Genomic DNA, 27,140 nt, shown 5'->3' with positions numbered 1-27,140 from the left:
CAACAGATGACATGACGAAATGGTCTGTGGGCAGAGGGCCAGGGAACATTCATTCGCTGTAAGTAATATTGTCTCTCGTTGTTTCCTCTGTTTGGACTGCTGGAGTGGTGGAGATGGGGAAGGACGGGAGCAAGAAGTGAGCATTATCCAGCTCCCCGAGCAAGGCACATGACCTCATCTGCAGTTTGGGCTTCATGAACGGTTGCCAGAGTTAGCAAACGAAGACAGGATACACACTTGAATTTGCATTTCAGGCTGTGAGAACATGTTTTAGCGTAAGTATGTCTTGCTCAGTATTTGGGACATACTTACGCTGAAAACCCTACTTAACGAAACCTGCCTCCCAGGATTATGGTGAGGATTAAAGAACACACAGGGGGGCTTCCCTGGTGGCGCAGTGGTTGAGAGTCCGCCTGCCAATGCAGGGGACACGGGTTCGTGCCCCGGTCTGGGAAGATCCCACATGCCGTGGAGCGGCTGGGCCCGTGAGCCGTGGCCGCTGAGCCTGCGCGTCCGGAGCCTGTGCTCCACAACGGGGGAGGCCACAACAGTGAGAGGCCCGCGTACCGCAAAAAAAAAAAAAAAAAAAAAGAACACACAGGACATAGAGTGCTCATAGGTACCTGACTATGGCAAAGGGGTGGCACTAGGTCTGTTCAAAGACTGCTTTTTGTCCTTATATGACAGCTGGCAACACACCCTGCCCTGGACCCTCATGCAAAATAGAAAAATGGCCACCATGGATGATCGACTCACAGTTTAATAAGCAAATTCACCTGGAGAAGACACTGCTCCTTTCAGTAGGTGAGGCTTTCTTGCTCTGCTTTGCCCCCAGGGAAAACAGGGTGAAAGGGTAGAATCCAGTGGCCAAACCTGGTAAGTCCAGAAAAGTTCCTCATGAGAAACAATAATAGAAGAGATAAAGGGTTAGCAGTTTTGCAAACAGAAATAACTTGGCTAAGCAAAAGGAGAAAATGAGGTGGGGAGATGGTAGGGGGAGGGGTGTAGGTGGGGAACAGGGCCTGGGGAGAACACGAAGAAAATTTGTGGGAGAATGTCAAGTGGGAAAGGCCTGTTGCGCCTAAATCAGAACATCTGGGCGCCTTGTACGAGGCATGGGGAGGATGGGAATGTTTCTCAAAGGTCCTCAGACAACCGCAGGCACAGCTGTGAGGCAAACGAGTTTGTCTTCAACACCCTTTCCTCCGCCCTTTCAGCAGTAACTCCAGGTCTGGCCACCCCTCTGCCCCGTGATCCTCTCACATCTCAGAAACATTGTTCTAAGCAAAGCACCACCCACCTTCATCCCCCACTTCCTCCCAGCTTTGGAACTGTTCTGTTTACTTGTCCAAAGTGCTCCTTCTCAGACCCCAACCCTTATGTGACAAACTAACCACAGGGCTGGAACCTTCTTTCTAGGGATAATGCACATTTGGTAACATCTTCTAGAATGATCTTTTTCCCTTCTCCCCTGCACTTTCCTCCTCACTGTTGTCTAATTCATTACCTGCTCTAATTGGCGGAAGGAGTGCTTTTTAGGGAGAAGAGAGGGTTACCGTGCGGCCTGGTAAAAATGAGATCTTTGTGTGTCTCTCCAAATGCATTCCATGAGCAGTGAAGACAGTAGGTGTGCAGTAGGGGTTCAATAATTTTGTGTTGGGATGATTTAATCAATTAGTGTGTGCTGGTGACTCTCCTAATTTCAGAAAAGATCATCCTCATTACTGTTCTTATGCAATCATTTCTGGAGGAAGATCCACTAACCATTGGGAATCTCGGTCGTGTCATCAGCTGCCCATCCCCCGTCTCTATAATGTTCTACTTTGGAACAGAGAAAGTTTCCCTTCAGGCACTTGTGTTGAAGAAAGTTCCGGAGATGACAGTGGGAATGATGTGCACATCTTCCAGGTAGAATGGCAGGTTTCTGATTGCTATTATTACCACCAATATTCTGCAACGCCTTTGGGCGACCGATAATGCACTAGGTGTTACGAAAAGTTTAAATAGCAGATTCCCTGACCTCCAGGTCATGTCTGAAACTCCATGGTCTGTTCTGGCCTGCCCATTGGAATGGAAAACACAAGAAGATACTTCCTACTTCCTTACCCAAAGCCCTGGGGAGTCAGGCAAGCTTTCCTAGCAATGGGGGTTACCAGATCAACTGTGCTGTCTTTGCTCACTCTTTTTTTCTATCTTTTGATTATTCAGGTGTAGGAGAAAGTAAAGTGCTGACAAGGGAAGCCTTTATCCAAAGGGCTCCTGGAATCCCTGGTAGGTTCTGAGGACTGAACCTCAAGAACAATGTGTGAAGCTAATACGAAACAGTGTCTCTCTGGTAGCATCTATTTCCCACCAAAAATGATTTACAAGGAATGGTGAACACTCACCACAACCTCAGAAAGATAGGACTGATTACAACCCAATATCAGAATCAACTCAATATCAGAAGCAGACACGACTGGCTTGTGAGAAACAGTGAGTGATCTATTCATGCTTTATCTCATGAAAGAGAGGAGATTCAATTCTTTGAAAGTCAATAAAGAGAGAGTTCTTTTCTTCTACACTCCTGCTCCTTGACTCAGAGACTGGACTAATCTTAAAACTGACCAGCTATCCTCTACTACACAAGTGACATCTTTTTTTTTTTTTTTTTTTTTTCCAGTACGCGGGCCTCTCACTGTTGTGGCCTCTCCTGTTGCGGAGCACAGGCTCCGAACGCACAGGCTCAGCGGCCATGGCTCACGGGACCAGCCGCTCCGCAGCATGTGGGATCTTCCCGGACCGGGGCACGAACCCATGTCCCCTGCATCGGCAGGCGGACTCCCAACCACTGCGCCACCAGGGAAGCCCACAAGTGACACCTTTTGAGGCAGCCAGAGTACAGCTTTATACACACACACATGCACCCCCAAAATCTTTCTGTATCCTTTTAGAGACTACAACTTTCAAGCAACCAATAGTACAAGATGTGGAAGACGGTGGGGAGAGTCCCTGCCAGGGATCCTCTGCATCCTGAAGGTGGAGTAGAGTTGGTAAAAATCAAGCTTTGAAAGATGTGGGGAAGACAAGAAGAGCCTGTTGGGGCATTTTTTGGACAGTTGGGGGTTATAGGTTTTTTTGCATTGCAGATAGAAGAAAATCACACCTCAACCCAACAGGGCCAAACTCTGTGTATGTCATTAACCCTGGGAATGGAGCTAGGAAGTGGGAAGAATAATCAGCCATCTCTCCAATTATAGATCTAAGAAGGATATTCAAGTAGCACCCAAGGGGATAGCTAACCGTTCCAAAGGCAAGCTGTATAGTCTGTTATTTGCCCATCCCTGGGTCTGGATTAATCTTCTCATTCAAAGATGAATACATAAAGAAAAGAGACAGACTGAAAGTATACTGCAGGACATGAAAAGAGAACAGTATTCTGAAGACTCAAGAGTATGTCCAGAAGAAACTTTTTCAAAAACTTCAGCGTCAATAGAAAGAAAAATGACATTCCTTCTGTAAAACTGGCAGAAATCCATTATGATCATACTGAGACAGAAAGAGAGCTAGAAGAGCTATGGGATTATTTTGGAGGGATAAAGATGCGATAACATATTTCAATTCTGCATTAGAAGCAGCAAAGAGGAAAACTAACCATATGGAAAAGTACACCAGTGGTAAAAAGGGTAAATTTGGGTGAGTATTATAGAATGCAGGGATAAGCAAGTAAATATTTTAAAAGAGATAATAATTTAAATAAGGAGGCCAAGTTAAAAGAATATATCTGTGTTGTTCAGGAAGGAACAAAACTGCAATAGAAGTAATAAAGATATAATTGAAGAAAAATTTCCTGGGCTGAATGAAGTCTGGAATATACAAATCAACAGTCATGTTTTATAGGCAAAATTTATAAAAAGAATATACACCTGGACATATCCTGGCAATGCTTTTAATTAAAAGGATAAAAAAAATTTTTAACAAACAAAAAAGGATATAAATCAGTCAATTCTCAAACTTCTACTCTGCAGCACTGAATTTTTTCCAGGATAAAATGGGTGGTTTTCAGAAATTTTTGATGAAAATAATTATTTATTTATTTATTTTTAGTTAATATATAATTGACATATAACTTTATATTAGTTTCAGGTGTACAACATAATGATATGATATTTGTATGTATTGTGAAATGGTACCCACAATAAGTCTAGTTAACGTCCGTCACCATACATAGTCACAATTTTTTTCTTGTGATGAGAACTTTTAAGATTTATTCTTTTAGCAACTTTCAAATATGCAGTACAGTACTACTAACTATAGTCATCATGCTGTACATTACATCCCCATGACATTTATAACTGGAAGTTTGTTATGAAGAAAAAAATTCTTGACCTAAACTATTACACCTAGCCAGAATGTTGTCCGTAGATGGTAGGAAACAAAAAGAGAATCTAAAATAAGGAAGGATTCAGAAAAATGCACCTCTCCCATATTCTACCTAAAAAAATTCAAATCAATGAACCCCATTTAATAGAAGGATGAGTCAGAATTAAGCATTTGAGAATGGGGAAGTTGTGCCATAAAAGAACTGGCAGTGAAAATGTAAATCAGCTAAGTATGGAGCTATGTCTAAATAATTTTTGTAAATATGATATAAAGCAAATAATAAAGCCATTCTTAAAAGACAAGCTATACTATATGAAATAATTTGATGACAATAATCTGGGCCTTAAATTCCGACTTTTCAGAAATGGTGAGGACCTGTCCATTTGGGCTGCTATAACAAAATACCAAAGACTGGGTGGCTTATAAACCACAGACATTTCTCACAGTTCTGGAGGCTGGGACTCCAAGATCAGGGTGCCGGCATGGTTGGGCTCTGGGGAAGGCCTTCCTCCTGGTTTGCAGGTGGTCACCTCTCACTGTGTCCTCACATGGTGCAAGGGACAACCTAGCTCTTTGGGGCCTCTTTTCTACCAGAACAAATCCTAATAACAAGGGCTCCATGCTCATGACTTAATCGCCTCTCAAAGGCCCTGCCTCGGGCTTCCCTAGTGGCGCAGTGGTTGAGAGTCCGCCTGCCGATGCAGGGGACATGGGTTCGTGCCCCAGTCCGGGAAGATCCCACATGCTGCAGAGCGGCTAGGCCCATGAGCCATGGCCGCTGAGCCTGCGCGTCTGGAGCCTGGAGCCTGTGCTCTGCAACGGGAGAGGCCACAACAGTGAGAGGCCCGTGTACCGCAAAAAAAAAAAAAAAAAAAAAGAAACCTGGAGTAGCAATACTCATATCAGATAAAATAGACTTTAAAATAAAGAATGTTACAAGAGACAAGGAAGGACACTACATAATGATCAAGGGATCAATCCAAGAAGATATAACAATTATAAATATATATGCACCCAACATAGGAGCACCTCAAGACATAAGGCAACTGTTAACAGCTGTAAAAGGGGAAATTGACAGTAACACAATAATAGTGGGGGACTTTAACACCTCACTTACACCAATGGACAGATTATCCAAAATGAAAATAAATAAGGAAACAGAAGCTTTAAATGACACAATAGACCAGATAGGTTTAATTGATATTTATAGGACATTCTGTCCAAAAACAGCAGATTGCACTTTCTTCTCAAGTGCGCATGGAACATTCTCCAGCACAGATGACATCTTGGGTCACAAACCAAGCCTCAGTAAATTTAAGAAAATTGAAATCATATCAAGCATCTTTTCTGACCACAATGCTACGAGATTAGAAATGAATTATAGGGGGAAAAAAGTAAAAAACACAAACACATGGAGGCTAAACACTACGTTACTAAATAACCAAGAGACCACTGAAGAAATCAAAGAGGAAATCAAGAAATACCTAGAGACAAGTGACAATGAAAACATGACAATCCAAAACCTATGGGATGCAGCAAAAGCAGTTCTAAGAGGGAATTTTATAGCTATACAAGCCTACCTCAAGAAACAAGAAAAATCTCAAATAAATAATCTAACTTTACACCTAAAAAAACTAGAGAAAGAAGAACAAACAAAACCCAAAGTTAGCAGAAGGAAAGAAATCATAAAGATGAGAGCAGAAATAAATGACATAGAAACAAAGAAAACAATAGCGAAGATCAATAAAACTAAAAGCTGGTTCTTTGAGAAGATAAACAAAATTGATAAACCATTAGCCAGACTCATAAAGAAAAAGAGGGAGAGGACTCAAATCAATAAAATTAGAAATGAAAAAGGAGAAGTTACAACAGACACCGCAGAAATACAAAGCATCCTAAGAGACTACTACAAGCACCTCTATGCCAATAAAATGGACAAGCTGGAAGAAATGGACAAATTCTTAGAAAGGTATAACCTTCCAAGACTGAACCAGGAAGAAATAGAAAATATGAACAGACCAATCACAAGTAATGAAATTGAAACTGTGATTTAAAATCTTCCAACAAACAAAAGTCCAGGACCAGATGGCTTCACAGGCAAATTCTATCAAATATTTAGAGAACAGCTAACACGCATCCTTCCCAAACTCTTCCAAAAAATTGTGGAGGAAGGAACACTCCCAAACTCATTCTATGAGGCCACCATCACACTGATACCAAAACCAGACAAAGATACTACAAAAAAAGAAAATTACAGACCAATATCACTGATGAATATAGATGCAAAAATCCTCAACAAAATACTAGCAAACAGAATCCAACAACACATTAAAAGGATCATACACCACGATCAAGTGGGATTTATCCCAGGAATGCAAGGATTCTTCAATATACGCAAATCAATCAATGTGATACACCATATTAACAAACTGAAGAATAAAAACCATATGATCATCTCAATAGATGCAGAAAAAGCTTTTGACAAAATTCAACACCCATTTATAATAAAAACTCTCCAGAAAGTGGGCATAGAGGGAACCTACCTCAACATAATAAAGGCCATATATGACAAACCCACAGCAAACATCATTCTCAATGGTGAAAAACTGAAAGCATTTCCTCTACAGTCAGGAACAAGACAAGGATGTCCACTCTCACTGCTATTATTCGACATAGTTTTGGAAGTCCTAGCCTCGGCAATCAGAGAAGAAAAAGAAATAAAAGAAATACAAATTGGAAAAGAAGAAGTAAAACTGTCACTGTTTGCAGATGACATGATACTATACATAGAGAATCCTAAAGATGCCACCAGAAAACTACTAGAGCTAATCAATGAATTTGGTAGAGTAGCAGGATACAAAATTAATGCACAGAAATCTCTTGCATTCCTATACACTAATGATGAAAAATCTGAAAGAGAAATTAAGGAAACCCTCCCAGTTACCACTGCAACAAAAAGAATAAAATACCTAGGAATAAACCTACCTAAGGAGACAAAAGACCTGTATGCAGAAAACTATAAGACACTGAGGAAAGAAATTAAAGATGATATAAACAGATGGAGAGATATACCATGTTCTTGGACTGGAAGAATCAATATTGTGATAATGACTATACTACCCAAAGCAATCTACAGATTCAATGCAATCCCTATCAAATTACCAATGGCATTTTTTACAGAACTAGAACAAAAAAATCTTAAAATTTGTATGGAGACACAAAAGACCCTGAATAGCCAAAGCAGTCTTGAGGGAAAAAAATGGAGCTGGAGGAATCAGACTCCCTAACTTCAGACTATACTACAGAGCTACAGTCATCAAGACAATATGGTACTGGCACAAAAACAGAAACATAGATCAATGGAACAAGACAGAAAGCCCAGAGATAAACCCAGGCACCTATGGTCAACTAATCTATGACAAAGGAGGCAAGGATATACAATGGAGAAAAGACAGTCTCTTCAATAAGTGGTGCTGGGAAAACTGGACAGCTACATGTAAAAGAATGAAATTAGAACACTCCCTAACACCATACACAAAAATAAACTCAAAATGGATTAGAGACCTAAATGTAAGACCAGACACTATAAAACTCTTAGAGGAAAACACAGGAAGAACACACTTTGACATGAATCACAGCAAGATCTTTTTTGATCCACCTCATAGAGTAATGGAAATAAAAACAAAAATAAACAAATGGGACCTAATGAAATTTCAAAGCTTTTGCACAGCAAAGGAAACCATAAACAAGAGGAAAAGACAACCCTCAGAATGGGAGAAAATATTTGCAAACAAATCAATGGACAATGGATTAATTTCCAAAATATATAAACAGCTCATGCAGCTCGATATTAAAAAAAAAAAAACCCAATCCAAAAATGGGCAGAAGACCTAAATAGACATTTCTCCAAAGAAGACATACAGATGGCCAAGAAATACATGAAAAGCTGCTCAACATCACTAATTATTAGAGAAATGCAAATCAAAACTACAGTGAGGGGTTTCCCTGGTGGCGCAGTGGTTGAGAGCCCGCCTGCCGATGCAGGGGACACAGGTTCGTGCCCCGGTCCAGGAAGATCCCACATGCTGTGGAGCGGCTGGGCCCATGAGCCATGGCCGCTGAGCCTGCGTGTCCGGAGTCTGTGCTCCGCAATGGGAGAGGCCACGACAGTGAGAGGCCCGCGTACCGCAAAAAAAAAAAAAAAAAAAAAAACCCTACAATGAGGTATCACCTCACACCAGTTAGAATGGGCTTCATCAGAAAATCTACAAACAACAAATGCTGGAGAGGGTGTGGAGAAAAGAGGACCCTCTTGCACTGTTGCTGGGAATGTAAACTGATACAGCCACTATGGAGAACAGTATGGAGGTTCCTTAAAAAATTAAAAATAGAATTACCATATGATCCAGCAATCCCACTACTGGGCATATACCCAGAGAAAACCATAATTCAAAAAGACACATGCACCCCAATGTTCATTGCAGCACTATTTACAATAGCCAGGTGGTCACGGAAGCAACGTAAATGCCCATCGACAGACGAATGGATAAAGAAGATGTGGTACATATATACAATGGAATATTACTCAGCCATAAAAAGGAACGAAATTGGGTCATTTGTTGAGACATGGATGGATCTAGAGACTGTCATACAGAGTGAAGTAAGTCAGAAAGAGAAAAACAAGTATCGTACATTAACGCATATATGTGGAACCTAGAAAAATGGTACACGTGAACCGGTTTTCAGGGCAGAAATCGAGACAGAGATGTAGAGAACAAACATATGGACACCAAGGGGGGAAAGTGGCGGGGGTGGTGGTGGTGGTGGGATGAATTGGGCGATTGGGATTGACATGTATACACTGATGTGTATTAAATTGATGACTAATAAGAACCTGCTGTATATATTAAAAAAAAAGATAACATTCTTTTCTCCCAGTTAAAAAAAAAATAAAATGAAATAAACCGTCTGGAAAAGGCAAACAGTCTCCAGTGTCAGTCTCTGTCAGGAAATTCCATTCTTCTTCTTCTCTGCCTTTCCAGATAAGGGCAGGGAAATACGACTTATCCCTTCCCTCAAGGAGCTACAATACAGAAGAGAGGTGAAAACACGTTATTAACATTCAGCCTGATGTGAGAGCTTTTCAAAGATGTGTGTAGGGCTTCCCTGGTGGCACAGTGGTTGAGAGTCCGCCTGCCGATGCAGGGGACACGGGTTCGTGCCCCGGTCTGGGAAGATCCCACATGCCGCGGAGCGGTTGGGCCTGTGAGCCATGGCCGTTGGGCCTGCGCGTCCGGAGCCTGTGCTCCGCAACGGGAGAGGCCACAACAGTGAGAGGCCCGCATACAGCAAAAAAAAAAAAAAAAAAAAAAAAAAAAAAAGATGTGTGTATAAAACTCCCCTTTGGGGGTGACCCAGAATTCATGGTGGGAGGCGAGTGAGGTGGGAAGGAGAAAGGTCGAGGAAGGCTTCCCTTCAAAACACTTAAATCATTAACTTGTCTGTCTACCAGATTGTGAGCACCGCAAGAGCAGGGACCTTGTCTTACTCAATGGATGAATGGATAGATGGATGGATGATGAATGGATACATGGATGATGGATGGTTGGACAGACAGATGGATGGACCCTTAGTTAATCAGACCAATTCAATTGGTCTTGCTCAATTCACATTTCCCCTAGGGATTCTAACTAATCCTACTTCTAAAGGATTAAGGTTCATCCTCCCAACAGACCTTCCTCTGTAGGTCATCCACTTTCTATACCACAGCAGCAAATTGCCAAACTATGCCCCAGTGGCCTAGAGAGAGTCATGTTCCTGTCTAAATTCCTATCTCCCCATCAGGGAGTGCCTGCCCGGGAGGGCAGAGACGCCAAGGCAGCGTATTATTCTTTGTGACTCACAGTGCTAAAACAGCAGAATAAGAATGTATCCTTGATCGTATTATTTCTTTATTCCTGATTTGATTTAGAGCTCAGAAAGCTGATTTGTGGCATAAATGATGTATGAAGTCAGACTTTTGTTTGTGGGGAGAAGTGGGACCAGACAGCCGGGTTATGTACCAACCATCCCCCAGCAGTCCTGACATCATCTCTGTCGGCCTTTTCCCCCCCTTGCCCTCCCTGGGGGAAAGAAAATATGAAGAGATTTTCTGGCAGTGGGACAGCATGGAGGAAGAGTTGGGAATGCACTCATTTGCACGACTGGCCTAGTAAAATTAGCTCGGCTTTTAGCTCGCAGAGGACAGTCGTCATGGCAACCCCAGAATCAAGGAGCAGGACGCCTTTTGGCCATTGTCTGGAGCACAAAGTCCTTATTCAGCTTTCCACAAGCGGGTTAAAAAAACATACCCAGACAGATAGGTACAGATGCCGATAGACAGGCACTCACAGACACAGAAAAGTTTTCAAATCACATAGCAAGGGGCAAGTTCCTTCCTACAGCTTTTGATGATCCAGATCACTGAAACCGTATTTGTCTGCTCCTCAGTTTTCTCCTGCGCCTGCAGACTGTGGGAAGTGGAGATACTCTGATGCCATCAGAGAACAGTCTTCCAGGTCTCAAGGAGCTGTCCCAAAGCCTTTAAGTGTACATATGTCCCTTCTTGAAACACAGGTCCTGGGAACTGTCCCAGCCATGGTTCACTGGTTAGTGTGAAAGTAACACCTTGCCTCGAAGGGTCTTAGGAGGACTGGAGATGCGTGATATAGCGCATTTTGTGGCTTCCTTGTCTGTAGTTGTCAGACGTGAGGCTGACCTGAGCAAGCAGGACTGCCCTTCCGTGGGAATCCAGGCCCAGCTCACCCAGACAGGAAAGAAACCGAGGGAGGCCTCCCGAGTCCAAGCAGCCTGCAATATCAATGCAAAACTCTATGGGGAAACTGAAGGCTTTCTGAATTTACTTAAAAGGGCAAAATAATAAAGAGTACCAGCTGGCAGCTTGACTGGTGTTCAGACCAGAGCCTCTGGCTTCGGGCCAGAGATGTGCAGAATCTCGGATGAGGCCCTTTGCTGAGGCTCAGCCCCTAGCATTCCCTTCTCTGGCCTTTTCAGGGCACAAACCACAGGGTGAGCTGAGAGACGCACGGCTCAGAAGTCACCTGCCCGTATCTTCGTGGCCAGGTGAGAAAATACAGAAAGGTTAGGTGACTGGTCTAAAGACACACAGCCTGTCCATGACAGAGCCTGGACTGGAATCCAGGACTCCTGAAAGCTGAATAGGAAATGAGAAACATAGCAATTGCTCAGGGCAAAGGAAACAGGTAGAGTGAGTAGGAGACTAAATTAGATGCTGAAAACTGGGCACCAGGACCTACTGGAATCTCATGAGGTTATTTTCAGAGTAATGGTATAATACTAACCACAATTCACTGTGAACCTACACTGTGCCAGCACTTTACTAGATGTTTCTCATACATTATTCCTCTGTGACAAGGTTACCCCCATTTAATAGATGGAGAAACTGAGGCTGCAAAAGTGGTTACCAAAGGGGAAGGGGAGAGGGACAGATTTGGGGTATGGGATTAAGAGATACAAACTGCTATTACAAAATAGATAAGCAACAAGGATATATTGTATGGAACAAGGAACTATAGCCATTATCTTGCAATAACTTTAAACGGAGTATAATCTGTAAAAATACTGAACCACTATGCAGTAAACTAATATGACATTGTAAACCAATTATACTTCAATAAAAATATAAGCTACCTGCCCAAGACCACACAGATGCTGAGAGGAAGTGTCAAGATTCTCCCGAGTCTTCATGCCCTCGAAGCCTGACTCTTTTTTTTTTTTTTTTTTTTTTGCGGTACGCGGGCCTCTCACTGTCGTGGCCTGCTTCCATTGCGGAGCACAGGCTCCGGACGCGCAGGCTCAGCGGCCATGGCTCACGGGCCCAGCCGCTCCGCGGCATGTGGGATCTTCCCGGACCGGGGCACGAACCCGTGTCCCCTGCATCGGCAGGCGGACTCTCAACCGCTGCGCCACCAGGGAAGCCCGAAGCCTGACTCTTGACTCCTTAGGACACCAACTTTCATCACAAGGAGAGGCAAGGAGCTGAATGTCCTCATTTATCTTAAGTTCCCATATGTTCAGACCCTAAACTAAGACATCTCCCAGAGAAGGTCAGGACATAAAGTTAAGACAAAGAACATAACACTTTGGGGGACAAACAGATTCCTGAATTGAAAGTAGCCAGCTGGGGTTACATGCTGTGGGTGATAGATACGTTTTTTGGATTGGGCTTAGTGTTATATGTGTGTGTTTGCTAGGAGGTAAACACCAAGATTATTTGTGTCTTTTCCTTATGTTTAATGTAGAGCCAGAATTCTCCTAGTAGGCCAGGCCAATGGAATGGGGCCTGTTTCTTTTTAAACTTCAGAATCCTAAGGATTTATTAAAGTTGGTCAGACACTGAGGCTGCACACCAGGGCTCGTCTGAAGACTTGACAGGGCTGGATTCCAGAAGGTCTAATTAGTTAGAAAACGTAGGGGAAACTTCAAGATTCCTGCCAATGGGTGGCACCATGTTAGTTGCCCTCACAACAAACTCTTGGCTTGCCCACTGGCTGGAAGAGAAATAATATAGTCATTTGAGAACAATAAGGAAGTTATTTTTTCCTTGTGCTGACTCCGAGGCCAAGGGCTAAAGCACTAGCTTTGGAGTTGAGAAGACCTCAGTTCAGTTCCCAACCTTGAATTCATCTCTTGCTCTGTGGTATAAAGCAATTATTTTACTTTTCACTTCATCATGTTATTGGGTTTGATCAAAATGAGGGGCATCCAGGGCTGCTCCAGAGCACAGTCTGCATTGCAGAGTCTAATGGACGTGCACCAAGCTGTACATGGCAGCCCTGCCTAACTTATACAGCAGGTGGGGCAGGAAGGCCACCCAGCAGAGCTCCCTCTCTTTCCCGAGTCTCCATTCTGTTATGCTCAATTCAGGAACTATATATAATTCACCCACTATGTGTCAGGCACTGTGCTAGGTGCTGGGGATAGAGAGACAAATAAGACAAAGTTTTTGCTGTCCAGACACTTCCATTCTAACAAGAGGGACACAAACAGGCAAACATAATTGCAATGAGGGTAGGAGGCACGTACTATTGGAAGGGTGCAGAGGGTGTGGAAACAGTACAGAGGAGTACTGAGAGGGTCGAGGAAGACTTTCAGAGATGCTGATATACAAGCAACGTTTTGAAGGATGATTCAGAAGTGAAAATAGAAAGGACAGCAAAGGGAAGAGCACATACAAAGGCCCAGAAACGCAAACAGGGACCTCAGGCCCTTTCAGGAATTTGGCTACTTGCTCGTACGTCCCCAGCACGGCTCAGAAATGCAAGAACAGTCAGTCACCAGCTCTGATAGCTGTACAAACAGCCGCTCTCTCCAGCTCCTTGCTTGTACCTCCAAGGGTCTCTGACCCACTTGGCTCAGATCTTTTGCTCCTAATTCTGGCCTCCAGGCGTCTGGCTCCAATGACATGGGATGGACATGTTTTCCTGACCTTGATTTTCTTCTGGGCGTGATCTACTCTGTGATCTGCCACTATGAGAGACACTCCCCCTCCCACCATGCTCTGTGGTGCCCTAAAGGCCAGCCCAGCCCAGCCTTCCCAACAGGGACCAGACACAAACACGGATCTGCAAGTTGTCTGAAGGAGCTAGAGTGAAAAACATAAGTGGGACAGGGAAGTGGCAGGAGACCAACATGGTTCCTGCTGAAGCGCATGGGCTTTATCCTAGAGACGGGGGAGCCCCTGAAGGGCTTGATGCAGCGGTGGGGGGAGCGTGGAGACTGGCAGATTCTGATTTGTCTGCTTCAGGCTGACTCTGGTGGTGACGGGGTGGATGTACTGGAGGGAGAGACAGGAGCAAGGGGAAAATCAGTGCAGGAGGCTGTTGCAATAGTCCAAGCAAGACTTGAGCAGGAGAGAAAGCTGGGCTTCCCTGCCATTCACTGCTGGTACCCTCCATCGGGACCTCCCCGGAGGCAGGGGCAGGACAGACCTGGGGTCCCTTTAACTCATCCTGGCTGTTCTATAGCCCTCCATCATGGTTCTCTTACATTTGAAGGCCGCATCCTATTCCGTCACCATCATTGTTCTCCTCTCCACCTCCCCCTCCTCCCCCTCCCTTGCCTCTCCCCTCCCCTCCCCCTCCCCCTCCTCTTCCTCCTCCTCCCTCTCCCCTCCTCCTCGCCCTCATCTTCCTCCTCCCCTCCTCCTCCTCCCCCCTCCTTCTCCTCTTCTTCCTCCCCCTCCCCTGCCTCCTCCTCCCTCTCCCCTCCTCCCCCTCCTCTTCTTCCTCCCCCTCCTCCCCCTCCTCCTCCTTTTCTTCCTCCCCCTCCTCCTCTTCCTCTCCTCCTCCCCCTCCTCCCCCTCCTCCTTCCCCTCCTCCTCCTCCTCCTCCCCCTCCTCCTTCCCCTCCTCCTCCTCCTCCTTCTCTTCCTCCCCCTCCTCCTCCTCCCCCTCCTCCCCCTCCTCTCCCTCCTCCTCTTCCTCCCCCTCCTCCTCCCCCTCCTCCTTCCCCTCCTCCTCTTCCTCTCCCTCCTCCCCCCTCCTCCTCTTCTTCCTCCCCCTCCTCCTCCTACTCCCCCTCCCCCCTCCTCCCCCTCCTCTCCCTCCTCTTCCTTCCTCCCCCTCCTCCTCCTCCTTCTCCTTCTTCTTCCTTTCATTCTCTCTCTCTCCCTCCCACCCAACCCCCTCTCCTGGAGCAACATATTTTGCCTCCTTCCTCTAGCACAAGCCTCCCTGAAGGAAGAAAATGGAAAAATAAGACAGAAAAGCAAATCTGCACTATAAAAAACTAACTGAAGAATAGTCAGCAGGAGTCTTGTGAGAAGCAGGTATGACCCACAAGACTACTGCCCTTGCCACTTTAAAACAGAAGCCCCTGTGATAAGGAAGATCAATAAAGGTTTGGTCTTTCCCACGTCTAGAAACTCTGGGATGCTCCACAAATATTTCAAACAACTTTCATCACAGACACCATCACCTTGGAGCCTGGAGGAGGAACTCTCAGCCCTCTGCAACGATCCTGCCAGCAGACAGTAGGAAATAGAGACCCGCTAAACAACACCCTTGGGCCCATGTGCTGGCTTCCCTGTGACCATCTGCCACCTTCAACTTGCCCAGGACTATCTTCAGCGACTTTCCCCAGGTCACAGCAACCTGTTTACAGACATCTAGAATTCCCAGGCACTTTTAGGACAAGGGACTCGGGATGTGCCCAAGTGGGCAGCAAAGTCTTCTCTAAGAGAAGCCATTCCTCCAGATCTATTTCTGCCGATGTAAACACTTGCCAAAGAAACAAGGCATGTGGGCATGCGCCGGCCCTGCAGGCCCTCAGGTTGCTGCAAAAGGCAACTGGAAAGTCACATGTCATAACAGTGCAAAGTACATATGCAACTATTCTTAGCCCTGGAATGTATACACTGTCTCCCTGCCCAGCAGTTCTTTCACAAAGGTCTAGAAAACTGTGAAAGTGCCTTCAGCATAAACAAATCCAGAATTCCCCCAGGACAAATTATTTGCCAACTGAAGGAAAGGCCTGGGTTTATGGTTTCATTTGGAGCAAGAGGTGGAAACTCTCCGGAGGGACCAGCCGGAGCAGGTATCGGTGGATGTCACTGCAGCAAAACAAGGTAAATAGCTCGAACGTTTAATTCTTCTGCAGGTAGACGGGCAGCCAGGTGTCATCCAATAAACCCTGTCCAGGGTATTGTTCGGTCTCTGCTTTCTATTTACCTCATTTTAAAAACAAATCCCACAAGACTCTGTGAAGTCATGCTTTAAAAAAGAAAAAAAAAAATCTCAAAGGTCCACTTTCATCCCTCATTTCTGTCTTGTTACAGAGGCCACACCCCCAGAATGACATCTGTGGGGAATGACTAACACCCAGAAAGATGTTTAGATGAGTTTACTAAATAACAGACATGCTGAGAACCTGGAGAAAGGTTCACAGACTCCTGCTGGTCAAATGCACAGACTGTCATTTTGCTTCAGGTTAACATTTCAGACCATGTGACCATTTGCCACCTTCAACTTGCCCAACTTATCCAACCACCTTCTCTTTCTTTTGGTTTTTCTTTTGTTTTGTTTTGTTTTTCTCAGATTGTCCACAGATGCTATTTGCCTGTTACCTTTGAGAGTAATCGTAACCAAAAAGAGAGGTGTCAGCTGTGAGGCCCAGGCCACAGGTGGTCTCCCTTTCTGATCTTCGCTGAGCCATATTCTTGGCAATACCCACAGGCGTGTTGGTGAATGGACATAGGTGCTCTAAGTCTTGGAGCGGCCGCAGCTAAACCCTCCAGCACGTGCTCCCTCTCGGGACTTCTCCCCATCTTTGTAGGATGGACGAGGAATCGCCAGATGGGCTGCTCTTCAAAGACCATGACTTCTCCTCTGACTTGTTGAGGCAGCTCAATGGCTTGAGGCAAAGCAGGATCCTGACCGACGTGAGCATCTGCGCTGGGGCCTGGGAGGTCCCCTGCCACCGCAACGTGCTGGCCTCCAGCAGCCCCTACTTCCGGGCCATGTTCTGCAGCAACTTCCGGGAGAGCAGCGAGCCCAAAGTCCAGCTGAAAGGCCTCGACTCCGCAACTCTGGAGCGGATCATCCTGTACGTGTACACGGGCGAGGCGTACATCACAGCGGAAACCGTCCTGCCCTTGCTGGAGGCCGCCTCCATGCTGCAGTACCCCAAGCTGCTTGAGGCCTGCTCCTCCTTCCTCCAGAGCCAGCTGGCCCCCAGCAACTGCCTGGGCATGATCAGACTCTCTGAAATCTTCAGCTGTGAGACCCTCAGGAAGAAAGCCAGGGAGGTGGCCCTGACGTACTTCCCCGAGGTGGCCGCGTCAGCTGATCTGAAGGAGCTCCGGGCCTTGGAACTGAGAGACTACCTGGGAGATGACGGGCTCTGTGCGGAGGAGGAGAAGGTGTTCGAGGCCCTCATGGTTTGGATCAAGCATGACCTCCAGACCCGGAAGCAATACATGCAGGAACTGTTCAAGCAGGTCAGGCTGCAGTACGTCCACCCAGCCTTCTTCTACCACTTCATCGCCAACGACGCCCTCCTGCAGTCCTCGCCCCCCTGCCAGACCATCTTGCAGACAGCCAAGAGGCAGATGTTTTCTTCGTACAGCACCACCAGTGCCCCGGACCTCCAACCTCTGTGGCATGTCCCCCCAAGAAACTCTTACCAAGACTTCCTCATCCTCTTGGGTGGAAGGAAGGACAACCAGCAGACCACCAGGGACGTCCTGCTGTACGACGGACAGACCGGCCAATGGCAGAGCCTTGACAAACTCCCGGCCCGGCTGTATAAGGCCTCGGCTGTCACCTTGCACCGCAGCATCTACCTGCTGGGAGGCATGGCGGTGGGCGCGGTGAACGGCGTGCCCAGTCCCAAGGTCTACATCTTCTCCCTGAAATCCAATCAGTGGAGGCTGGGGCAGCCCATGCTGGCAGCCCGCTACTCCCACAGAAGCACTGCCCACAGGAACTTCATCTTCTCCATCGGGGGGATTGGAGAAGGACACGAGGTCATGGGCTCCATGGAGAGATATGATAGTGTCTGCAACGTCTGGGAGAGGATGGCCAGCATGCCACTGGAGGTCCTCCACCCTGCAGTCGCTGCGAAAGGCCAAAGACTCTACCTGTTTGGGGGAGAGGACATCATGCAGAACCCTGTGCGCCTCATCCAGGTAAACGGTCCCTCCCACCATGGCTACACATACACACACGCACACCACATATATACATACACAAATACATGCATAGACACATACACACATATACACACGCATATACACATATGTGCATGTACGCTGCATACACATACATATACACACACACACACACATAATATATCATACATACACACATGCTTGTCAGTTGCAGGGGAAGGAAAAAGGAGAGAGGGAGAGAAGGAAGGAAGGAAGGAAGTTCGTTTAATTTCAGCCAGATTTTATCCATTTATGAATTCTTTTTGTGTAAGATTAGTACATACAAAGGTACATCAGATACATCTAAAGGTTCTACCTAGAACACATCGAATGCCAGATAGTGAAGTCCTATAGGAATATTGCAGATGCTTCTAACCAAAATCAGTAAGGCCTTAAAAGAAGACTCCCAAGCACTGGTCCATAGTCTGTTCCCAAATCCCCTGGAACCTGACCTCAGATCTGCTGAATCAAAATCTCTATGTATGGGGTCTTGACATTTGCTGTTTACAGACGTTTACAGGAGATTCTAAGGCATAGCCAGGTTGTGGAACCCCTGCCTTAAATGATAGGTAGATGCTAATTTCACTAACAAGCTGTGTGAGAAGTGTGATTAATAAAGATCAAAATGTCAGAATATTGGGTGTTTTCCACCTTGACACAAGTTCTAATCTCTGCAGTTCACCTAGATATGAAAAACTTCAAGCCTCTACGTGATATATAAAGATAATCAAGGAGGCCCCTGAGATCTGCTGTGTTCATTTAGAGGAGTTATATTGGGTGCCAACTACAGAGAAGGCCCTGGGGACGTGGACATGAGCAGTAAATCCCACTTACCCTCCAGGAGCTTATGAGACAACTGAAATTCAGATGCTGAACAGAGGGGTGCTCTAAGAGCATAAGGGGTGCCCTAAACCAGTCTCGAGGGAATCGGGGAGGGTGTGAGGGTTCAGGGAACTCTGGAGGGAACTCTGTGAGGTTGGTTTAAGCTGACTTGAGCAGAGAGGCCGAGGAAGAGAGAAGGCAGGTGAGGCTGAGAGTAAAAGAGGAGGAGGACGCACAGGGTGGACAGAGGGCTGACATGGACAGAGGTGGGCGGGCAGCTTCTCTGAGCAGATGCGCCTGCGTCTGGAACAGGAGCCACACTCAACTGCTGAGGGAGGGGTGGCGTTCCCGGTAAGGGAACAGCTGGCACGAAGGCCCTGAAGCAGAAGGGGCCACGGCCCTCCGCCTGGAGGAGCTGAAAGCATGACCAGGTTGCAGCAAGTCTGTGCGCCAAGGCGGCGCTGGGGATGGTCAGTCCCCCCGTAAGCTCTCTCAGCCCCCTTCCCAAGCCACGCGAGCAACCCCCTCCACCAGACTGCTGCCCCTGAGACCCTCCTGCAGAAATTCCAGAACATTCCTGGGGGGGTGAGTGTGGAGATGAGGCTGATCTGGCAGGGCTTTCCAGGCCTTGTCAAGGAATTGGGGTTCAAGCCTAAGAGTAGCAGGGTGGGTGAAGTAGTCAAATTTGCATTTTTAGAATCTCCTTCTGGATGCTATGTGGAGAAGGCACTGGAAGAGGCCCGTGTGGACAAAGGAAGGAGAGTTGGGAGATTCTTCTAGAGGTCCAGGCAAGGGATGATGGCAGCTCAGACTACGCTGGTGCCAGTGGAAACACAGAAAAGTGATCATTTCAATGCAATCCTTTTCTTGTTTTTCTCTCTCCTTCACTTCTCCAGCCCATATTGTCGACTCTTCCCTGACCATCTAGGCAGATTCTAAGTCTGTTCCAAATCCCACTCATTGACTCGAGCCAAGGGAGACATGTTCTGATCCCCTCCAAGCTCTGGCCACACAACACAGGTGTAATAAAGAGCTTCTGTGTAGAGCTAGAGCCCCTCCTACGTTTTTTTAAAACTATTTTTCAAAATAAAGTCAACAGCTATGTTGATGATTTCACATTACAAAATTGTTACCGATTCCTAAGAATAAATACAAAACTCAAAAAAGCTTTTAAGCTACCTCATCAAGAAATGCTTATTTAGGACAATTAAACAAGAAGCTTAAATAGCCAAAAAACAAAAACCAAAACACTAACATGTGAGTGATCCTTTTACACTGCAGTCATGAGAAGGGGAAAATGGGGCAAGTATTAATTTGGGAGCTCTTCTTATCTACTTAGCATTAGCTTTGTAATGGAAATTGTACTCATTCAGATATCATTCAAGATGAATGCTTGGGGTTACTTGATGGGGTAGGCTGGGTGTTCAAATATAGGTTCAAAGATTTCTTCATCGGATGGTTTACCTGCACGCAAGCATTCTTTTTAAGGACGAGGCTGCCATGGCGTTACTGTGCAAATTGTGTGTGTACGCGTACCTTTCTACCTGGCCTTCTTTCTACCCCTATTGCTGGATGGCGTTAAGCAAATCCTTTACTATAACAAAGTATCACTTCCTCCATGGGTCAAAGACCATCCTTTGTTGTCCTTGCCTCATCCTCTCTGGCGGTATGGTGAGGACTGTGAACAAATGTTTAATCTATTTTTGAAACCATCCCCAAAGCTAACAGAGAACAGAAAGCCAGGAGCCAATTACTCAAGTAAAATGCAACCAGTGTTTGCTTTTCCCCCAAGGATCTCATGTTTCCAAAGAGTGTTCCCTACATATTTGCAGATGAAACCATGAGGCTTGACGGCCACTTGGTTGCCCCTGTCTCTAGCTGTGGCCTCCTCTATGCTTCACCAACTTTAAGGACTGACAGAGACTTCAAGAGGGCTTCAGTCTTGAAAGCCTCCATCAAGAAAGCCACACCGAAGAAAAAGGAACCGTCCTACACTGTTGGTGGGAATGTAAACTGGTACAGACACTATGGAGAATAGTATGGAGGTTCCTTAAAAAATTTTAAATAGAGTTACCAAATGATCCAGCAATCCCACTCCTGGGCATATATCTGGAGAAAACCATAATTCAAAAAGACACATGACCCCAGTGCTCACTGCAGCACTACTTAACACGAGCCAAGACATGGAAGCAACCTAAATGTCCATCAATAGATGAATGAATAAAGAAGATGTGGTATATAAATATATACACAACGGAATATTATTCAGCCATAAAAAAGAATAAACTAATGTCATTCACACAACATGGATGGACATAGAGATTATCATACTAAGTGAAGTAAGCCAGACAAAGACAAATATCATATGACATTGCTTATCTGTGGAATCTAAAAAAAACAAACAAAAAGATACAAATGAACTGACTTACAAAACAAAAACAGACCCACAGATATAGAAAACAAACTTATAGTTATCAAAGGGGAAATCTGGGGTGGCAGGGGGATAAATTAGGAGATTGGGATTAACATATACACACACATATATAAAATAGGTAACCAACCAGGACCTACTGTATAGCACAGGGAACTATACTCAATATTTTGTAATAATCTACAAGGGAAAAGAATCTGAATTCAGTTATATATATATAACTGAATCACTGTGCTCTTCACCTGAAACTAACACAACATTGTAAATCAACTATACTTCGATTTTAAAAAATCTATAAAAGGGACTTCCCTGGCGGTCCAGTGGTTAAGACTCTGCGCTTCCACTGCAGGGAACACGGATTTGATCCCTGGTCAGGGAATTAAGATCCCACATGCTGCGGGGCACGGCCAAAAATACAAACCATCACCAAATATCTTTAAACACTACTAATACTGAAATAAAAGCAAATTAAAATAGTAAATGCTTTTTTAAAATCTATTTAAAAAAAAGAAAGAAAAGCCACATCTCCATGGCCCCAAGCAGAGCCACAAGTGTGGTGGATAAAGGCATGGATTCTGGGTTCAATCAGACCAGCTCTTCTACTACTCTAGCTGTGTGACCTTGAGCATGTCATTTCACCTCTCAGCCTCAATGGTCTAATCTGGAAAATAGAGGGAAGTAATGGTATCTACATCATAGGATGGTTGTGAAGATCAAATTTGGTAAAATGATAAAATATAAGGTCTTTAATATGGTGGCAAAAATATTTTGTACAGAAAGAATTTCCAGTCAAGAATATTGGAATATTTTGTTCCTTCGTCTCTTATATGAAGTCCATCCTACATCTCTTGTGCTAAATTCTCCAGTAATGAACTAATTGGCATTGGACATCTAAACTTTAAACTGAGGGATCTAACAGGAGCACGTGTTCTGGGAACCATGATTTGCTGCTCTATTTCAGACCAAGGCCATGGAGTCCTGCCTCCACCTCTTTGCTCTTTCTTCCTTTTCTCATGCTTACTTTTTTCTGGGGTTCTAATGACTTTCAGGCATGACCTGTTATTCAAAAGCCTTCCTCCTTTAGCCCTAAATTTATTCTTGGCCCTAAGAGCCTCTCGGATACACTGGAACATTTTGAAATTTAAACATGAGCCAGAAATAAAAATGATTGAAAAATCACTGGTTTTACGCATGTCCAAGCTGCTCTATTTCCCACTGAAAGGAAAGAAATGCCCCAAGCAAGGTAAGCAAACACATACTACAAACACTTAGCTCTCGGTCCATTCCACAGACACACAGCCACTGAGCTCACAGGGCCACATAAAGACCAATTTCTGGGAACATTCTTCTTTCTGTTATTTAATTATATTTTGTTTACTGATAGTAAGATAAGTACATTTTAAGAACTGGGAAAAAGAGCTTCCCTGATGGCTCAGTGGTTGAGAGTCCGCCTGCCAATGCAGGGGACATGAGTTTGCGCCCCGGTCCGGGAAGATCCCACATGCCGCAGAGCAGCTGGACCCGTGAGCCATGGCCGCTGAGCCGGCGCGTCCGGAGCCTGCGTTCCGCAGTGGGAGAGGCCACAACAGTGAGAGGCCCACGTACCGCAGGGAAAAATAAAAAATAAAAAGAAAAGAAAAGAACTGGGAAAAAAGTGAAAAGAAAGAGAAATCACCGCTCTTTCACCCTCTTAATTACTGTTTCTATCTTTTAAAAACGTTATCACTTTAAAATGCAGTGCCGTGATTATATTTCTCTATCAGGTTTATCACATTTCCAGAAATACGTGGTTCAAAATGGAGACGAGAATGATCAAGAATGTATGTGCCCCTGCCGTGGTACTTGGGGAGCGGATTGTCATCGTGGGAGGTGAGTTTTAACAGAAGATCGAGAGGCTGGACACGAACTTGGCATCTCCCATGGGAAAACGGTCACTGATGTTTTTCTACAAGACAGTCTTTCTTTTTTTTTATAAATTTATTTATTTAGTTTTGGCCGCGTTGGGTCTTTGTTGCTGCGTGCGGGCTTTCTCTAGTTGCGGCAAGCGGGGGCTGCTCTTCGTTGACGTGCACGGGCTTCTCATTGCGGCGGCTTCTCTTGTTGCGGAGCACAGGCTCTAGGCGCGCTGGCTTCAGTAGTTGTGGCACATGGTCTTCAGTAGTTGTGGCTCGCGGGCTCTGGAGCGCAGGCTCGGTAGTTGTGGCGCACGGGCTTAGTTGCTCTGTGGCATGTGGGATCTTCTTGGACCAGGGATCGAACCCATGTCCCCTGCATTGGCAGGTGGATTCTTTAACCACTGCACCACCAGGGATGTACCAAGACAGTCTTTTTAAAAGCACATAACTGAACCACTTTGCTCTACACCTGAAACTAACACAACATTGTAAATCAACAATTCCTCAATATAAAATAAAAAATAAATTAAAATAAATAAAATAAAAGTACACCCATCCAACTAGCAGAGTGTGGACGACTTGACAAAGCTCTTTTCTCATCCAGAAGTTTCTCCCGGTCAAACAAGGAATGAAATAATGAACCTATTTCACAGAGCTGTGATCATAAAATGTGCTCATCTATCTAAACCACTTAGCACCATCCCAGACCTGGGGCAAATACTCAAAAAAACATTTGCTGTTGTAAATAAGATTAGCTGCTAAGGGATCATTTCTCTGTAATTGTAGTATAATACTATGGTTAAGAGGGCTGGTTTGGGGGTCAGATAGACCTGGGTTCAAATCCTGACTCTGCCACTAACTGGCTGTATACTCTTAGGCAAGTTATTCATCTCTTTGTGCCTCTATGTGCTGATCTGTAAAATGGGGATCAGAAGAGTACCCACCAGATAGGGCTGTCATGGGGACCCACTTCCGAGTTCCCAAAGGCTCCGTCTTGGGATTGTTAAAGCTCTTGGATGAGCACATGAGAAAGATGAAAAAACTAATGAGGCTGAGAAGGCCACTGGAATCTCTGCTCTCAATCTAAGAACGAACGACATAAGTGTTGCCCTCACTTCGAGTTAAGATGCAGAGACTGAGGTCAGACGGATCTGGGTCCAAATCCCAGCTCTGCCATACACAAGACCTTGGGCAGGAGACAATGTTATGGAAACATTCCACGCTTTAGCTCAAGAGTCCAGCCTCAGGGTTAGGCGATGACAGAGATCAGACAGGTCCCTGGACCGCTGACCTCCAGTCCCAAATAAGCATTGCTGACCTTGTCGATATGCCATTTGGTTTTCAGGTTACACAAGGAGGATCCTTGCTTACGACCCTCAGTCCAACAAATTTGTCAAATGCGCAGACATGAAAGACCGGAGGATGCACCACGGGGCCACGGTGATGGGGAACAAGCTCTACGTGACGGGTGGGCGGCATCTGACCACGGACTGTAGCATCGAGGACTCGGCCTCCTTCGACTGCTACGACCCTGAGACCGACACCTGGACGTCCCAGGGGCAGCTGCCTCATAAGCTCTTTGACCATGCCTGCCTCACTCTCCGGTGCATCCCCCACCCCTCCACCACCCCCTGAGGCCCACGAGAAACTGAGACGTCATCTGTCCTAGTCAAGATGCTCTTGTTGCAAGAGACAGAACGCAACTCCAAAAAGCTTAACCCTGGAAGGGTGCAGGGAGAGCTCACAGAACTGAAAGTTCCAGAGCCTGGAGGCCTGGGACCAAGCACACTGTTGACAGAACACTGTCTCTCTGTCTCTGTCTCTCTTTCTTTTCTCTCTCCCTTTCCCTCTCTCCCTCCCTCCTTCTCTACCTCATCTCTGTTAGGCTCTACTCTACAAATAAGCTTCTTTATCCACACAGTGTGAGAACAATGGCAACTGATAAATCCAGACCCACACTCTCTAGCTTGGCATCTTCGGGAAGAACTTTACCATTATCCATATAGTAACTGCCTCTCAAAACGATGCTGATTGGCCCTTTTTGAACTCCATGCCTCCCTCTTGAGACAATCACTGTTTCTAGATTGTGCTACTATAGTTGGCTTGTCCTGGATCATGTCTCTACGGGCAGAGGTGGGGTTAACGGTTGTCACTGACAACCTATCTGAACTGCGCATAATGGGATAGAAATGGTTCCCCAAAGCAAGAAATAAATGCTGAGCCGATTAAAAAACACATCTTCCCAGGACATCACAGAAGTTCAGAATGAGAGGGCAAAGACACCCGAGAGGGTTTCTGGAAGCCCTTGGTCCAGGTGGTAGCAAAAGCAATCGCCATGACTGTGTTTCTCTGCATTCTAGGATGTAGTGCACTGGAATTCCAGAAGAGTATGTGAAACTCAGTGTCCAGCGTTTGCAAAATTATCTGCACCAGCAGAATAAAGTGTGTTTCTGGTGCCAAATGATGTTTTTCTTCTAGCCTCTGTGGCGCTGTAAACCTACAGAATTAAGCAAGATTTTCAATTTGGTAAATGTTATGAGAATTGCTGTTCTGAGGAAAGCCAACAAATTCCTTCAGAGATTACCGCAATTACGGCCCTTCTAACGCCAGGGCTGACTTTCCCTATGGCCCTCTTTGTCTCAAAGAGCCTCCCACACTGGCTCAGTCCCAAACTCAGGAATTAGTTGAAGCTGCTACCACATTACAATCACCTGGGAAGATGTCTGAAAATGGGGCCACGTCCCATTCGGGATGGACAGACAGGGATTCTCACAGGTGGGACCAGAGTTCTGTATTTTTGAAAAGCAGCCCAGATCATTGTAATGTACATGCAGTGAGGTCGAGAACAACCCTCCGCTCAGCTGCGGGCACACAAGACCTTCACCTGCTGGCCCCATCCCCATCCTGGCCTGGCCCCCACCCCTAGCCCAGCAAGGGAGGTGAAGTCCTCTCCCCACCTGGGATGAGTCTTGCTGCCCTGAGCCTGGCACCACGGTGCCCCCAAGCTGACGCCTTCCTCCCCGTCCAGCTCTCCACGTCCATGTTCTGGACTTTTCCTTTCTTCCTAGCTTGTGTTTTTTGCGCTCTTTCTCCTGCTGGGGTCTGAAGCTCTGCCCTGATCCCCAGACCACTTGGTTGTGGTCCAGACACCCTCCCCAGATGGTCATCCTGGACGCTGTCGCCTGAGCTGTTGGCTGGCCTTATTTCAGCCTCTTCTCTCTTTTTTTTTTTTTTTTTTTCTTGCGGTACGTGGGCCTCTCACCGTTGTGGCCTCTCCCGTTGCGGAGCACAGGCTCCGGACGCGCAGGCTCAGCGGCCATGGCTCACGGGCCCAGCCGCTCCGCGGCATGTGGGATCTTCCCGGACCGGGGCACGAACCCGTGTCCCCTGCATCGGCAGGCGGACTCTCAACCACTGCGCCACCAGGGAAGCCCAGCCTCTTCTCTTTGAACCTCTTTGTTCAGGCTCTCGATCCCACCTCTCCCTCAAACCATACTTGTGAAAGTGACCAGTGACTCCGACAGTGCCTACACGGCAGCCCATTTTCACTTCTTGTTGGACTTGACCAGTCAGCAGCATATGACCCACGGACCCTCTCTCCATCTTGAAATAGCCTCCTCTCGGCCTCTGGGACACCCACTTGCTCTTGCTTCTCTTCCTCCTCCCTGCAGTTCATTCTCGTCTCCTTGTTTCCCTGGCAAACACGTGGTGGTTGACTCACCCCAGTGCTCAGCCCTGAGACCGTTTTCGTATCTACTCTCACTCCCGGGGCGCATGAGCTCTCCCAGTGCCTGGCTTTCCATACTGTCCCAACGCTGCTGCCTTTCCAGCTTTCTCTAACTCCGGACTCCACTGCTCGCCCTACGCCTCCACATCAGTGTTAAGTAGACACCTCAGACTAA

At 46.0% G+C, this 27,140-nt stretch overlaps 1 protein-coding gene across 1 annotated transcript; it reads left to right on the top strand.

Moving 5' to 3' along the window:
* Nucleotides 1–16,715: 16,715 nt before the first annotated feature.
* Nucleotides 16,716–24,873, top strand: KLHL38 (kelch like family member 38; the record flags this gene model as incomplete). The annotated part of the gene is made up of 3 exons (XM_081258616.1): nt 16,716–18,069; nt 23,107–23,212; nt 24,584–24,873. The coding sequence occupies exons 1-3, from the start codon at nt 16,717–16,719 to the stop codon at nt 24,871–24,873; spliced, it is 1,749 nt and encodes a 582-aa protein (XP_081114742.1). The 5' UTR covers nt 16,716.
* Nucleotides 24,874–27,140: the final 2,267 nt, after the last annotated feature.

Source organism: Mesoplodon bidens (assembly GCF_964165515.1).
Source record: "Mesoplodon bidens genome assembly, chromosome: 16".
In the NCBI taxonomy this organism is placed as follows: domain Eukaryota; kingdom Metazoa; phylum Chordata; class Mammalia; order Artiodactyla; family Ziphiidae; genus Mesoplodon; species Mesoplodon bidens.
The sequence above is the reverse complement of the archived record's forward strand: the minus strand, read 5'-3'. Positions and strand labels throughout refer to the sequence as shown.